Source organism: Rhea pennata, chromosome 19 (genome assembly GCF_028389875.1).
Source record: "Rhea pennata isolate bPtePen1 chromosome 19, bPtePen1.pri, whole genome shotgun sequence".
NCBI classification, from domain to species: Eukaryota; Metazoa; Chordata; class Aves; order Rheiformes; family Rheidae; genus Rhea; species Rhea pennata.
Genome location: NC_084681.1, coordinates 1,348,057 through 1,363,713, shown reverse-complemented (window position 1 = coordinate 1,363,713; position 15,657 = coordinate 1,348,057). Strand labels below are relative to the sequence as shown.

The 15,657-nt window shown below is 59.6% G+C and overlaps 3 protein-coding genes across 7 annotated transcripts in view; 2 read left to right on the top strand and 1 right to left on the bottom strand.

The window, feature by feature from the left end:
* Window positions 1–6,072, top strand: part of SLC38A10 (solute carrier family 38 member 10) — a 40,339-nt gene extending 34,267 nt beyond the window's left edge. For 3 of the 4 annotated variants that reach the window (XM_062591688.1, XM_062591685.1, XM_062591686.1), the window contains 2 exons: window positions 2,025–2,204; window positions 2,481–6,072. In XM_062591688.1, coding sequence (XP_062447672.1) covers window positions 2,025–2,204; window positions 2,481–3,730 — 1,430 coding nt within the window. In that variant the 3' untranslated portion in view covers window positions 3,731–6,072. The remainder of the gene's footprint in view (window positions 1–2,024; window positions 2,205–2,480) is intronic. The other variant, XM_062591687.1, reaches the window with a different exon arrangement.
* A 1,057-nt stretch (window positions 6,073–7,129) lies between these two features.
* NDUFAF8 (NADH:ubiquinone oxidoreductase complex assembly factor 8) lies at window positions 7,130–8,423 on the bottom strand. Its single transcript, XM_062591877.1, has 3 exons — window positions 8,259–8,423; window positions 7,510–7,620; window positions 7,130–7,368 (listed from the first exon to the last, which is right to left on the bottom strand). Exons 1-3 carry the CDS (start codon window positions 8,337–8,339, stop codon window positions 7,348–7,350), a joined length of 213 nt encoding a protein of 70 aa, XP_062447861.1. The 5' UTR covers window positions 8,340–8,423; the 3' UTR covers window positions 7,130–7,347.
* Window positions 8,424–8,827: 404 nt separating this feature from the next.
* On the top strand, window positions 8,828–14,999 carry TEPSIN (TEPSIN adaptor related protein complex 4 accessory protein). Of its 2 annotated transcripts, XM_062591583.1 has the most exons (13): window positions 8,828–8,894; window positions 9,220–9,292; window positions 9,453–9,544; window positions 9,735–9,828; window positions 10,061–10,128; window positions 10,275–10,353; window positions 10,514–10,585; window positions 11,187–11,393; window positions 11,826–12,000; window positions 12,421–12,534; window positions 12,792–12,870; window positions 13,106–13,240; window positions 13,665–14,999. In XM_062591583.1, the coding sequence occupies exons 1-13, from the start codon at window positions 8,853–8,855 to the stop codon at window positions 14,175–14,177; spliced, it is 1,743 nt and encodes a 580-aa protein (XP_062447567.1). In that variant the 5' UTR covers window positions 8,828–8,852; the 3' UTR covers window positions 14,178–14,999. The 2 variants fall into 2 exon arrangements, with proteins under 2 accessions (XP_062447567.1, XP_062447568.1); XM_062591584.1 differs by lacking the exon at window positions 10,514–10,585.
* Window positions 15,000–15,657: the final 658 nt, after the last annotated feature.

The window sequence follows — 15,657 nt, the reverse complement described above, 5'->3', positions numbered from 1 at the left end:
TGGAGTTTTCCATCCTAATGTGTGTGTTGAACTTGCCAGGGAAGCTCTCCTATGAGGATGTCACCAAAAGGTACCTTGGGCTTGTTCTGTTCCTCTGCTCAGGGCTGATCTTTGTACTTAAAAGGCTGAAAGAGGGTAGAAAGAGTGAAAAAGCTTCATGGGAGCAAGACAAGACAGCAGGCCATGTAACTCCATGCATACCTTCTGCAAGTAGTTGCCTCTCTGGGGCTGTTGTTGCTGTGCTCCAGTTTTAGCTGCCCTTGGCTGTACAAACTCAAGTACTTTCATTTTATAATTAAGATGCTTTTTATGAAGAATGTCTGTTAAAATCTAGCAAAAGCAGTGACTGAGGCCTGCTTCCCCCAAGATCAAAGGAAGAGCTGGGACTTAGTGTAGCCTTTTGTTTGTGTGGAAGAGGTGTGTTACACAAATACAGGAGATACATGTGTTTGTAAAGCTCTCAATGCGAAATGCTTTGATTTGGCATTAAACCTTTGCTTGCTGCGTGTTAAACCCAAACATTCCCATGCTGAGCTGGGACCTGGCAGACTCGGAAAATGAGATAGTAGAAATGACTTCTGTTTTCATTGTTTATTCTGAGAAAAGTGCAGAAAATAAACAGATCTTGAGAAGTCAATTGCTCTTTTGAAATGACTGAATTCCCCCTCATAACCTAGCTTTCTGTAAATGGAAGTGAAAGGGGAATTCCAGAGGCCCTTGGTTAATAGCGTTCTAATGTGAACTGAAAATACTTCCCTTTAATCACCTTGTGGGTTATTAGCAGGACAGGGGGAGGCAGTGCATACTTGAAAAGGATTAACCTGGACAGCATCCTTTTTCAATTTAAATGGCATTTTACAGGCTATTAATTTTGACATTATTTCCTTAGAGGGAAAATATTCTAGAAACACCTTGAGTTTTGCAGAAAAGCTGCTTGTTGATGTGGGAGGCAAGTGACACACAAGTTCATGCTGTCCAGATATGATATGCCTGGGTGTCTGTCCAAGAGGAGAAAATGCAGCAATGTTTCCGTGCAGACCTGGGGCTCCTATTTTGTCCATGACGTGTAGCTTGCAGCAGCAAGTGGATCAACTTGAGTCACTTCTGCTTGGCCCTAAATGCACTCATCACTTCTGTGTAACTTGCTCTTGAAAGTCTTTATGGCTGTGTAGAGTCAATGGGCAAGGATTTCCTTGTATTTTATTGACGTGTGGAGTTTTGTTTTATTGCAGCAATGTCTCAGGTCAGCGGGAGGTGACCTGAAACCCAGGGTAGCTGGGATGAAGTCCTTATAGTGCATGAAAAGAGGTGATCAGTGTTTGAGAAGGCTGGCTGATCTCAAGAGCCAAGCTGCAGCAGTGCTGGAGCTTCCTGAGGCACCAAGGCAACTCTAAAATCAACCCACCTCACTTGGGAAGCTGAACCACTTGCTCTCTTGACTGACTTCTGCCAGTCCTATCCTCTTCTTGTTCCTGTGCCAACCAGACTTCTGTCCTTCTAAGCACAGGGACCCGCAGCAAACCTGCCTCCGCTGTGACCCTGCTTCCTGGCTGTTCTCACTGAGCAGTTAATAACGAGAGCTTAGCTTTGACCCCTCCACCTACAACTTCTTTAGAGAGCAGTGTCCTGAGTTAGCACCTGCATTAGTGAGCAGCTATTCTGGGCTTTTGGCTATCATTCCTAGTGAAGACACTCTGCAGTGCTGCTATTGTGATTGCCATCGGTGCAAGAAGCAGAGCTGTACCACGTGCTCCTCTCCCTCCCGCTGAACTGGCACTGGTTGCAGACTTGGACTGTCTTGCTGAGGAGAGCCACTGCAGTAGCTCCAGTGCTGAGATTATTAGTGAGGTTTTTAGGTCATGGATTTGAAAAGGGAATTTCCTCTTGTCCAAAGGGAGGACATGGTATGAAAAAAATCCTGCAAGAGTGATGCCAGAGTCCTTGTGTGTCCTGGCTGCTCTGCAGCTTTCAGCGGGTCTCATTTTCTTCCATCTGCTTATTTTATTTATTTATTTATTTTTTAGAAGTGGGGCAGGCAAAACTGCTTGATCATGCCGTGCTGCTGCAGGTGATCAAAGAACAGCAGGTACAGCAAAAGCAGCTACTTGATCAGCAAGCAAAACTGCTGGCTGTGATTGAAGAGCAGCACAAGGAGATCCACCAGCAAAGACAGGAAGAGGGAGGAGAGGAGAAGCCAAAACAAGGTAAGGATACTACCAAAGAGTGTGTCTGCTTGTGAGGTTGTCACTGCTCAAAATAGCTTTAAAATCAGGCTGGGAAAGGTCTGAGTCCCTCTGGCACATGGCGGGATCTACTCTGCAGAAGCCATTTCTGATTGTTTCCGAGTAACCCTGAGCCTCTGAGGTGGCAATCCCCCACCCATGTCCCTGTGTGTAGGGATAATGCTTTTCCTCACAGCTCACCTTGTTCTCCCATGCGGTCCTTGAGGCTGGTGATATCTTCTCTCCCCTGTTGTGCAGGATATGGTGGTGGGAGAAGAGAAACTGTCACTCATCATGAGAAAAAGACTTTACATTTCAACTTGTCTTCTGCAGCAGAAATGCAACAGGAGCCTGCTGTGCCACACTCCAAGAGTAAGGAGGAAGACGGCCCAGGAGCTAAACAAGAAGCTGCTGCAAAGCTGGTTGGTAAAGAGTCGCTGGAACACCCTCTGCAGGGGTTGGGCAGGCAGCCTGCCAACTCAGCAGAGCAGCGCAAAGGAACTGCAGGAAGGCTGGAAGAGGCTGAGCACAGGCGTGAGATTCCTAGGGTACCTCCCAAGGATCTGAAGGTACCACAGGAGGAGATGGACAGAGCTGTTAAAAAAGCTGCAGAGAATGGGGATCCCCTTCCTGGCAATGCCCAACACATTCCATCAGCCAGAAACCACCTAGAAAAGAAGCCCTTGGCAGAGAATTTAGGAGGTCACGAAGCCAAAGCTGGAAGAGACGTCCATGAGAAGAATTCCCTGAAAGCTGTGGAAGTAGCTACAGCACGCATCCAAAGAGAACAATTAGGGGCTGCCAAAGTTCAGGGAGTAGTAGGAAAGAGTCTGGAAAGAGACACAGAAACAGACCTTAAAGCCAAAGCACAGAGTCAGGTGGAGCCCAAAGACCTGGCACTTGTGCTGGACTCCTCAAGTAAACTGAACGTGGCAGGGAGTGAGCAGCGCATACGGGAGCGTCAGAGAGCTGCAGATACTGAGAGGGGTGAGGGTGCTAATGGCAAATTGCAGCAGGCCGTGCAGAGGGACCTGGCTAGCAAAATGGAGGTGAAGAAAGAAGCTCCTCGGGAGAACATGGTGGACATGGTCCAGGATCCTCAAGGAAGTCTCCTGAGCAAGCAGAAACGTGCAGATGGGAGCCTCTCAAATGAGGCTGAGAAGCAGCCAGATGCTGAGGATAGTGCTGCCCAAAAGCCTGAGAAAGGAGTGGCTGCCCATGGGGACCAGAAGGTGGACCACGATGTCAAACCTAATCGGGACCTAAAACTGCAGGCAGACCTGGACCTCCGCCGGAGGAGACGGGACCTGCTTCCTCACGAGGAGGAGGAGGAGGAGGCTGCACAGGGGGCGGGGGTCTTCATTGGCCTGAATCCCCTTCCAGATGTGAAAGTAAACGACCTCCGGAGTGCTCTAGAGACACGATTAAACCAAGTTGCGGAGGGAGCTCAGCAGGTGGTCCACAGCCGGCAGATCAAACAGATGACGCAGGCAGACGGGAGCATGTGAGTGGGGTGGTCGCGCTCGGTGGGTGGCTGAGGGTGTTGGCCACCAGCACAATGCTGATGGGCTCAGTAGGGAAGGTTCAAGTTAACCAGCTGCTTTTTTGGCCAGTGTTGCTCAGACAGTGGTCAGTCTAAACCAGCAGCACTTTGTTGGATGCAATGCTTGGATCCATGGGATTTCCTTGGACCTGTGAATACTGTCCAGGGGACTGTGGGCTTCTCCAGTCTCTGTAGTGGGAACGCCTCCCTGTGTGTGCCTAGTGGTGGCCAAGGAGATGGCAACCATGAAAGATAATCTCTCGCTGTCCTCTGGCTTTCAGAGGTTGCCATCTAACTTGGTTTCCTGCCAGGCCACCTTTCAAGTACCTTTTCAACCTCTTGTTCATATCGAATCGCCCTCTCCATCTGGCTCTCATTTACCCTTTCAGAACTGAGGCAGTTCTCCATGCAGTTCACCCACCTGCTTGGAAAGGCTTCTTCAGCAAGTATGTTGGGTTCCTTAGCCCAGCCTGTTTGGGGCTTTGGAGCAGAGGTCTGGGATTGCAGGCAGAGGGGAACCAGGGAGAGATGCACAACTCCTCCTGGAAGATTTTGTTCTGCTTTGGAGATGCATCAATTCAGATTGGGTTTAGGACTGGCTTAGGCAATTGCTTTGGTATTTCTTTTGAAATGGGAGCTGTTAGTCTTGCATGTTTAGGGGATAGTTGTGGTTTAGGAACCTAGTTTTGTAGAAATGCTGCCTTAAACAGGCACAACTGCTGCTGTTGTGCTGCCTCTACTCCCAGGGATTTAGTTGGTTGGCCACACACTAGCAATAACAAAGAGCTTTGCTCTCTCCACCCTCTCCGGATGCTCGCACTCTCATCTGTGCTTTTAAAGTGCATTATGAAGTTCAACTCGGGGGCTGCAGCCTGCCCCCCAAACCAGCTTGACTTTCTGCAAGAAGTGACTAACATTTAGGAGCAAAAAAATGTGGCTTAAAAGGGTGTTCTTGGGGGCTTGGCTCAAGCATACCTACCTCTTTTCTCTGTAACTCGATGGAACGTGTTTGTTTTGTGTGTTTTTTCACAACCATTGTCACATTCGACAATGTGTTTTATATCCATAGATGTCAGTACTCCGCCCCGGTAATGCGTTTTATGAGCAAGAAAGGGAAAAACTTCTATAAGACTCCTGGTTTGTTTCAGGCTCCCAGACAGTGATTCATCCTTTTTTCTTTTTTTTTTTTTTTTTTTTTTTTTTTTTTAATCCTGACTTACGAATGTAAGAAATAAAATCCCAAAGCTCTCACTAGAATGGCTGAAATTTCCCAGCCTGGAGTCACAGACCTCATCACTGTGGTGGTTTTTATATCTGTATCTCAAAGTGTCTTTGGTAAACTAGCCTCTCTGCGTTCATATGTGCCGGGATTTCTCAGAGCAGAGGCTGGGTCGTTATCGAATATGTGGAACTGTCACACTGGTTCTGGTAAATACCGTGGGGAAGGCTCTGCCTTCGGTCTTTGGGTACTTTGCTCCTGTTTGCCTGCTCCAGCAGTCGGAGGTTGCAGTGCATCTGGAACGTGTGCCTGTTGCTTGAAGGATGTCATCTTAATCTCCAAATAAAGTGACACAGAGCCACAGGGCAACAGCCACGGATTCAGCTGAACTGCTTCATGGGGACCATCTGCGTTACTTCCACGTGTGTCTCAGATGTGACTGACATAGCCTTAACCCTCAGGACTTCCTCCATAGTACAAGTGAGCTTCTCCATTACGCTGTCTTAAAGCACAAATAGCATGTTTGGTAATCCTTGGAACTGCGTGTGGCAGGAGGACTGTTCTGTAGGTGTCCCGTGCCAGCGTTTGTCAGGGGCAGGTAAGGCAATAGATCACATTTCTTAGCCTAAGTCTGCACTGGGGAGACGGGTTTGTGCTTTGTGCCCTGCTGCACTAATGAGCCTTTATAAAATGAAAGGGAGCTGGAGGAAGAGCTGGTTCCCCCCGACTTTTTGCACTTTGTCTGTCCTGGCCTCTCCCATACATCTTATGTCTGCATGGCAGGGTGAGGACAGACTCCTTTCCCTGTGGCTTCAGGACGTGCCTGTAGTGGTGACGTTCCTTGGCACAGTCTCACCTGCATGAACACGAAGGACCAAAGTTGCTCCTGATGTTCCTCAGCAAATGGAAACGGAAAATGGCTATGGGTTCTGGGCATCCCCAACCTCAGCTGGAAGGCGGCAGGGAGCTGCATTACCTCTCTGTGCCAGGAACTGTTTGTACTGGGTGTGGAGTGCTTGGCGGGAGAAACTGGAGGGGAGGCTGAGCTGTGTAGATCAATAAAATAAGCTGAAGCATTGTTATCTGAATTTGTTGTCTTTGCTTAAAAAAAAGAAATCTGTAAGCCCTAGTTAGCCACAGGGCTGTGGCTCCCCTGGCAGGGAGAGGGGTCTGCTGTGCTTGGTACCTGCAGGGGATTACTTTGCCTGAGGGAAAGAAGTCTTTGTGCTTTCTGCTTTCTTTGAACCTCTCTCTGCTCCACCCTTCCCTGCTGCTGTGGAAGAGATAGTGAGAATGTAGTCCTCCTCCTCCTCTCACCAGCACAGGGTCTGTTGTTGGGAGGAAAATCTGTCTAATTCGATGTTCAGGGGATCAAGCAACTGCACTATATATAGCTGCTATTAGAGCTTGAGTATTCAAAAAACTGGCTGCAGGGCCTGCTGGATTTCTTCCCCAAGTGTGCTGCACCTTGGACCCTCAGCTGTTATCTTAACCCAGTACTACAAACTTGCAGGTCTTGCAGCCCTGAATGCTGGTTTCTGTCTTGTCAAATGGTGACCAACTGTAACAGAGCCTACGCAGAGCCTGGGACCTTGAACTGTGGTTTCTGTTTTTTTGTTACAGGAAACTTTGCTCTTTAGCAAAGCTGGAGCTTATATGCAGCTAGGAAACAGTCCTGAATCTGAGACTCCAGACTTGGGGAAACGAGGGCTAGAAAGCTGAAGGAAAGATCTCCGTGAAGCATAGATTTAAAGTGAAGGGAGTTCTCCTTTGGTTTAGTGTAAGCGTCTATAAGCCTGCTTTAAGGCTGAGGACTGGACCGGGAGTTCGATCTCTGCTCTACGAGCCAAGGCTGTCTCCGCAGTGACTATTCTGCGTTTCCTCTAAGCCTGGCAGTAAGTTCTGGCTGCTCAGGGGAAGGCGAGGTGGAATCCAGCAGCCCCAGGGCAGGCAGACGCCAGAGGCTTGTTCCAACAATAGGGTAGTTTGAGCATTGGCCAAGTGAACCACAGCGAACAAAAGGGGGATAGCTGCTCGTCAGAGGGGAATAGCTGCTTGTCGGACAGTAGCTGGACAGTAGCTTCGTTTTTGACAAGCTGCTGACATTTCTTGTTCACTGTTTTTGTAACTTAAGGACACACTGACTCAGATTTTGGAATTTTATTTTAAAAATACTTTCCAAACATCTATTTACATGCGTTGTTTGAGAAACAGGGGTGCGCAGGAAAAGCGTGATGTGAAACGCCAGCCAGCGCTTCCCCTTCCTTCGTCCGCTTTGCGTGCAGCGCTGCTGCTCGTGGAGGCGCCGGGCCGCGGCGGCTCGGCCCGACGGGCGCGCTCCAGGCCGCTCGCGGACCGCGGCCTCACTTTGCCGCCGTCTTCGCCTGCCAAGAGAAGCGACGGGGCTGAGGGGCAGCGCCGTCCCTCCGGGCCGCCTCGCAGGGAGCGGGGGGCGGCGGCGCCGCTGAGGTCTGCTGCCCCCCGGGCCGCCCGCTGCCGCAGCGGGGCCGCGGCCCGGTACCTACCGCCCGGGCGAAGCAGTCCCTGAGCGCCCGGAACTCCTGGGCGCAGGCGTCCCGCCTCAGCTCCGCGCCGCCGGCCGAGGCCGCCGCCACGCACCGGCCGTAGGCGGCTGCCTGCGGGGAATGAGCACGGCAGCGGGCAGCGGGAGCGGCGCGGAGCCCGAGCCGCGGGCACCGGGACGGACCGGGGCCATCCCGGGGGTTACGGGCAGGGCGAACTCGAAGGGAGACGGACCGAGAAGGACCGGGAGCGCCCGGGACGGGGAGCGATAACGGGGCGGACCGGGACCGCGGGGGGACGGGGGCGATAACGGGACGGACCGGGACCGCCCGGGGGGGGGGGCGATAACGGGACAGACCGGGACCGCGGGGGGACGGGGAGCGGGGCGGACCGGGACCGCGGGGGGACGGGGGCGATAACGGGACGGACCGGGACCGCCCGGGGGGGGGGGGGCGATAACGGGACAGACCGGGACCGCGGGGGGGGGGGGGGGGCGATAACGGGGCGGACCGGGACCGCCCGGGGGGGGGGGCGATAACGGGACGGACCGGGACCGCCCGGGGGCAGGGGGCGATAACGGGGCGGACCGGGACCTCGCGGGGCGGGGGGCGATAACGGGACGGACCGGGACCGCCCGGGGGGGGGACGGGGAGCGGGACGGGACGGACCGGGACCGCGCGGGGGGGGGACGGGGAGCGGGACGGGACGGACCGGGACCGAGCGGGGGGGGGGCGGCGCCCCGCGGCCCTACCTGCTCCCCGCAGCCCGCGAGCAGCTCGGGGAAGCGCCGCAGCCGCGCCCGGGCCCGCAGCCACACGCCCTGTCCCGACATCGCCGCCGCAGCCTCACGCACCGGGCGCCGCCATGATGGCGCAGGCGCCCATTGGCCGCTCCCCCTGCTCGTCAAAGCGCCGACGCCTTCCGCATTGGGCGCCGACGAACGCCCACCTCTTTTTGAGTCGTTGATAGGGCAGACGCTCCGTCCGTCAAGGTGCTGCCCTAGGATTGGCTCTAACGGAAGGTCGTTCCCTCGGCCTGCTCAGATTGGCTTGGTTGGCTTTCCGAAATCGTGGATTGGCTAAGAGTAGAATCCACCTACCGACCCCCAGCTGATTGGTCGCTCGTCCTCAGCGAGCAGTTCTGATTGGCTGCGGTGCCAGTTGTTTACTTCCGCTCTCTTGCCCAGTCGCTGCCGGCGTCAGCCTCGTGGGGCACTTCCGCCCTCTCTCTCCTCTGACTGGCTGAGCCCGGGCGCCTCGCGCTCTCATTGGTACGTGGCGCCTTCCGCGGGGCGGGGCCTTCGAGGCTGCGCTCAGGCCGGGCAGGGACAGGTACCGGGAGCATCATGGCGGCGCCGCTGCGGGACCGGCTGAGTTTCCTGAGCCGGGTACGGGCCGGGCCGGGCCGGGCCGGGCCGGGCGGGCGGGCGGGGTGAGGGCAGCCGCCGCCAGCCGCCGCCAGCCGCGATGCCTCCGGCGCGGTCCCCCACGGCGCGGTCAGCCCTCGCCGCCCGCCTTGGCCCGGCGCTAAAGCCGGGATCCCCAATGAGGGTGCGATTCCCTCCCCGCCCGTCTGCTCTGACGTCACAGCTGGGCGTTGTGATGTCACTGGGGGGGCGGCTGTGACGTCGGGAGGGCAGTATGTCGTCACTGCACGGGGCTTCCGCGCTGGGCTTCCCCGGGCCGGTGCGGCTCACGCTGTTCCTCTTGCAGCTGCCCGCGCTGCTCAGGGGCACCGCGGACGAGGACGCGCCCTGCCCCGGCTACCTGCTCGAGGAGATCGCCCGTATCCTGCCGCTGGGGCCCGGGGCCCGGGGCCCGGGGCGGGCGCGGGGGGCGGCGGGGCGCGGCGCTGGGGCGGGGGGGGGGGAGGCCCCCGCCACCCTCCGTGCTCCTGGGGGCAGCCCCGTAGCAGTAGAAGCAGGTTCCCTAACGCCGCACTCCAGAGATCTCCCGCGAGTCCCCCGGCAGCAGCCAGTGTCTCCTGGAGTATCTGCTCAACCGGCTGCAGAGCGACTCCTGCCACGTCAAGCTGAAGGTAGGAGAGGAGCGAGTACGGGCTGGCTGCCGCCTGGCTCGCCCGCCCGCCCGCCGCAGGGCTGCCCTGGCCACAAAGGAGCCCTGGGGCTGGGCGGGCACCGCCAGGCGATGGCCCGGAGCGTGGGCATCACTGTGGGGCTGGTGCGCAGCTGCGGCTTGGCCTTCTTCCCCTGCAACTGTGTCTGCAGGTGCTGAAGATCCTGCTGCACACGTGCACTCAGGGCTCCCCCCAGTTCGTCCTGCAGCTGAGAAGGAACGCCGCCTTCATCCGGGAGGCAGCAGGTAATGGGGCGAGGAGCAGAAGGGCGGCAGGCAGGAGGAATGGGGTGGCCCTGCACAGCACTGGAAACTGCAGCCTGGCCGAGTTGGGAATCTGGAGAAACTCCTGTGCATGGGGCTGCTCCAGAAGCTGTGGAGTCTGGCACAGGATGTCTGAGTTCTTGTGTCCCTGCCCAAACCTGCCCTGTGGCTGGGAGCTGAACGTCCCCCAGCACTCCTGACCTGTGCCTTGCAGTGTTCACTGGGCCCCTGGACCCCCTCCACGGCAACAGCTTGAACCAGAAGGTCCGGGCAGCTGCGCAGGTGAGTGCGTGCTCCATGCCCAGGGCATTAACGGGGGCCTGGAGTGTCGGGGCAGCTCTGCGTCCCTGCTCCCCGGCTCAGGCTAGGCCACGATGGCTGGTGCTGCTGCGGCTCCCTCCACCCTGCTCCTCTCTCTCTCCCTGCAGGACCTGGCCAGCGTTCTCTTTTCGGATGCTCTGCTCCCGCAGCCCACTGCACTGCCTGCCCGCCCTATGGCTCCTGCAGGTATGGGCTAGCCCCTCGCAGCCCCATCTCCCCCACAGGCTGTGCTGGTGGTGCTGAGCTGGTCCCCCTTGATGGAGCTGGGTGTTTGTGAGGGGGAGAAACAGCAATGGGGGAACCCTCAAAGCCTGTGCTCTCTGAGCGTGCTTTGTGCCTCCCCTAGGGATGGGCTCCAAATCGAGCCCCTGCAGCTCCTTGCAAGGATTCGGCTTCAGCAGTGAGAAAAGCAGCTCTGGTAAGCTCCAGCTGCAGCCCTGCCTTGGTGCTGTCCGCTCGCGCCGTGTGCCAGGTGCTGTGCTGGGTCAGCTGTGCTCGTGTGTCTGCCAAGCCCAAGGTCCTCTCCTATTTCAGGCTGCCTGGGGCTGAAAGCACAGTTGTGTGGTTGGTGGTGGAAGGCTCAGCAGGGCCCTTCCCTGCTGGGAGTGGTGATGGGACATGGGAGGCCAGCTCGGGCTGATGGTTTATCCAAGGAGCTCCCCTGGGAGCTGCCCGTGTGCTCCAGGCAGCTGGAGAGCTGCCCTGTGGAGAGGAGGCAGCGATGGGACCTCCTCTTTCAGGTGCTGGTAGTCCCCATTGCCCTGAGTTCCCTCCACCCAAATCCGTGCTGGGGGTGGGCCGCCCTGCGGGGGGTGGATCTGGCCGCTCCTTGCCCCCTTGTCCAGCCAGTCCGTCTCTTGTGGCCTGTCTGAGCCAGGAGTCTGGCTGCCAGGGCTGCTCCTCTCTGTCAGCCTCTCCCCTTGGCTCCCTTGCGGCATCCTGAATGACGGTGGGTGCCTGGGCTTAGAGCCTGGGATGGGCTCCCCTGGGAAGCGCCTCATGCTCTGGCCTTTGCCCAGCCTCCACAGGTGAAGCCCTGCTCAGCACCATCCAGCGAGCGGCCGAAGCAGTGGCCAACGCTGTGCTTCCCTCCCAGGAGGGGCCCCGGCTTCATCGCAGGGAGCTCCACGAAGATGCCTACCAGCCTGTGTCGGCACCCCCTCCCCAGAGAAGCGCGGCAGAGGCTGCAAAGCTGCCAGCAGCCGCGGCAGCGCACAGTGTCCGAGGTACGTTGCCCTTCCGTGTGGCCTGGATGGCCATCGATTGCAGGGAAGACTGGCAAGGATCTCACCAAGGGGCTGGGGCTGGGGGGGGCTCATCCCGGGCTCAGCGCATCAGTGATGGAACTTGGAAGGGAACCAACTCCTGGACAGGGCACAGTGGAGGTTGGCTGTGGTTGGCAGCAAGATGCTGTCCCTCAGCTGCTCTGGGGCCCTGTGTGGTGGTAACGGGGCCAAACAGTTCCTTTCCTGAGCAACTAGCACGGTTCAGAGACTCCTGGAAATGCCTGGCGTGGCACTGATGCGCAGCTAGCTCTGGTGTGAAGCAGGGCCGCCCGCCAGAGCGGGGATGTAGCCATCGTGGTCTCGTCCTGACTGCTGGAGCAGGCAGGAGCTGCGAGGCCTTAGCTCCTGGCTTCACTGCTCTTTTCCTCGCAGTGAGTCACCAGCCGGGGCTGGCCGGAGGCGGCTGGGAAGAGACGGACAGCGGGCACAGCTCCCAGGACTCCTCGCAGGAGAACGGCGAGCTGAGCCGCACCTCCGACTCCTACAGCAAGTCGGGCAGCGACAGCCACTCCGGGGCCAGTCGGGAGGTGGCGAACGTGGCTGAGAGGTGAGAACGGAGGGCATGGCGAGCTCCCGTTCCCCCAGGTCCTTCTGGGACGGTTACCTCATCTTCACATGTCCCCTCTTGAGGGGGGTGTTGCCCCCTCTGTTTCAATTCTGTTAATCTGGAGTCCTCTGAAGCTGCCAAGTCGTGTTCCTCCTGGGGTGTTCTGCCTCTCGGGCAGGGCAGCCTTTAGCTGGGCAGGAGAGGCGGTTGGGACAGGGAAGCCACCTTGACAGGGACCTTCTGCAAGGCAGGCAGGCAGCAGCTGAGCCCACAGGATTTGGGGGTCTGAGCTTGGGGAGAGCTGGAGTGTGGAGCTCCAGGCCCCTGTGTCCTCCCAGAGCCAATGCTGGGGCAGGCCCCAGGAGGGAGCAGGGCTGGCCCCTGCCCTCACCAAGACGTTGGGACCTTTTCCTGGTGCAGGGTGGACGCTGACAGCCTGGGTGACTGTGTGCGGGAGGTGAGCCTGGTGACGGCGCTGACCCGAGGTGCCAGGGTCTTCCTGACCAGGGAGGAGACACAGCACTTCGTCAAGGAGTAAGTTCCCGACACCTCTCCCACTGGGAAAACAGGTGCTGTGGGGCTGGTGCCCTGGGGCCAGGCAGGCAGCGCTCTGTTGGCATTGGGTCAGCGTGATCTCTTCTTGCTCTCCTGGCTGCCTTGGCCCTGAGCTCTGGGGCTGAAATGCTCCTGGGCAGAGGGTTGCTTGCCCCACGCTGGCTCCAGGGGGCTCAGGGTGCTGAGCGTGGCCGGCAATGCCGAGGCCCTGGTGGTAACCTCTGCTCTTGTGCCAGGTGTGGGCTGCTGAACTGTGAGGTGGTGCTGGAGCTGCTCAGCCGGGCCTTGGAGGACCCTAGTGAGAGCGTCCGCATGGTGAGTGCCTGCAGGGGCTGAGCTGGCCCCGGGTGCGCTGGGGCTGTGCCCACGGGGCAGCTGTGAGCCTCAGCTCGAGGGCTCGTGAAGGGTTGCAGGCGTGGGGTGGCTGGATGGATGCTGGAGCTCTTGCTCAGGGTGGGTGGATGGATGGGTGGGAGAAGCTCCCTCAAGCCAGGGTACGGGGCGTTTCTGGCCGCGTGCCCGGGCCCAGCCAGCTCTCGCCTCCCGGCAGCGGTCCATGTGCGCCATCTCGTCCCTCGTGTGCTCCGACCTGCTGTCTCTGGATCAGATCTTTGCAATGACTCGACAGCCCCTGCAGCAGCTCAGCCAAGGCAGCCCCGGACCTGTGGCCAACAGAGCGACGAAGGTGACTCCTGGGACATCTCTGTGCCCTATTCCCCATGCGGGGGATCCTGAGGGACTGCGTGTCATTTGAGTCACCCCTTCACTGCCACCTCTTGGGGATGGTTCTGCTGTGCATGTCCCAGACGGGCAGGAATTAGCTGCCCCCTTCCTTCAGGGAGCAGAGGAGCTGTAAAGTTCCCTCCCCAGGCTGGATGCTGTTCTTGGACAAGGCTGACCTTGCCACCCTCCCTGGGAGGGTGCAGTGGGTGCTGTGCTGCCAGCTGGCTGCAGCGGAGGCAGGCTGGGGTGGGCCCCAGGGACCCCCAGGACGGCCCCTCTCCTTTGGAGTGGGCTGCCCAGGACCCACTGTCTGGGAAAAGGTGGTAGTGCAGGGCCCTGTTCCCGATCCTGCGCTGACTCCCAGCTTCTGCCTCTTCTCCTCCCAGATCCTGAGGCAGTTCGAGGCTCTGTGCAGAGGCCAACCTTCGCCAAAGAGCTCGCGACCGGACACAGATCCCGCCGCCCTTGCTGTGGGCTCGGCCCTGTGCACCCAGGACTTGCTGACGGACATCCCGCCCCTGACCGGCGAGGGCATCCTCAAGCCTGTGAGCGTAGCCCCGCTGCCCGTGGCCGCGCCGGCCCGCGTCGCGGAGCGGAAGGTGGAAGCAGAGAGCTGCCATCAGTCCGGCATCGCAGCGCCAGCTTGTCCCCGCAAGCCAGAAGCAGCGAGCAGACTGGGAGGGAGCCCAGGGTGTAGGGCAGGTGGTGCTGCGCCCTCCCAGAGCCTGTCCCTCTTTGCCGGCATGGAGCTGGTGGCCCGTCCTGGCACGGTGCTCTCCCAGGACTCTCCCCCCGCAGAGTGGCGGACACTGTCCCATGCCGGGGACGCTGGTGCTTCGAGTCAGACAGCTGCGGAGTGCAGCAGGGAACCGTCTGCCTTCTCCTTTCTCAACGTGTAGCTGCTATCACGCTCGTCGGGGGGCTGCTGGACACGGGCTGCTGGGGGCTCTCACCCTCCCTCCTGCTTCAGGTCCCACCGGGTCTCCCTTATGGGCATGGCCCCGCCAGGCTGCACAGCCCTTCCAGGAGCCCCCCAGGTGTTTCTGCATGCTGCCCTTTGGGGTGGCCAGCTGCTGACCTACAGCCTTCAGCAGGGAAGGGGTCTCCACTTGCCCCCTGCTTTCCTCATCACACACTGGGAAAAAAAAAGCCTTGAGCAGCCCTGCAATAACAGCCCCCGGGGGGAGAAGAGGGAAAAGGAGCTGGGATGGCAGCTTCGGGGCTGCCAAGGAGGTGCAGGGTGCGCAACTGCCCCTGGCAGCCGAGCTTTAGGGGGGTTACGATGTCCCTGCGCCGTCCTGCGGAGACCGAGGTGGATCCCGCCCGGCTCGGCACCGTGGCTTAGCTGCCGCCCGGGCTTTTGCCAAACCGCCTCGGTTTCCTGGGAGCCACGGGTGCAGGGCACAGGCACTGGCGCTGCGGATTTGCTGCCCGGGGAGGGGGGCAGCCTGGCCTGGGTCCCAAGTTCCCCCAAACTTGGGTCAGTTTGGGGAAAACCCCCCGGCCAGGGCGGCTTCGCCCCTCTTCCCTCGCAGTGTTGCCGCCTCGCGCCCCGGCGGCGGCTTCTTGCTCCCGTTGCCTTTCCGTGCCCGCGGGGCCGGGGCCGGGGCCGGGGCCGGGCGGGAAGGGCCTCGCCACTGGGACTTTGTGAATAAACCGCGCTGCTGGGCCCACCGACGCCTGCCGCCTCCTGGCCTCGCGCGCGGAGGGGGGCTCGCGGCGCCCTGCCCCACGGGTACCCCTGCCCCCCGGCTCTGCCTGCCCCACGGGTACCTCGTGCCCCCCCGGCTCTGCCTGCCCCACAGGTACGCCTGCCCCACGGGTACCCCTGCCCCCCGGCTCTGCCTGGCCCACAGGTACCCCTGCCCCATGGCTCTGCCTGCCCCACAGGTACACCTGCCCCCCAGCTCTGCCTGCCCCACGGGTACCTCGTGCCCCCCCCGGCTCTGCCTGCCCCACAGGTACGCCTGCCCCCCAGCTCTGCCTGCCCCACGGGTACCTCGTGCCCCCCCGGCTCTGCCTGGCCCACAGGTACCCCTGCCCCCCGGCTCTGCCTGCCCCACGGGTACCTCGTGCCCCCCCGGCTCTGCCTGGCCCACAGGTACCCCTGCCCCACGGGTACCCCTGCCCCCTGGCTCTGCCTGCCCCACGGGTACCTCGTGCCCCCCCGGCTCTGCCTGGCCCACAGGTACCCCTGCCCCATGGCTCTGCCTGCCCCACGGGTACCTCGTGCCCCCCCCGGCTCTGCCTGCCCCACAGGTACCCCTGCCCCACGGGTACCTCGTGCCCCCCGGCTCTGCCTGCCCCACAGCTATCCCCTGCCCCACGGGTATACTTGTCCCATAACTCTGCCTACCTGCCCCACGGGTGCCCCTGCCA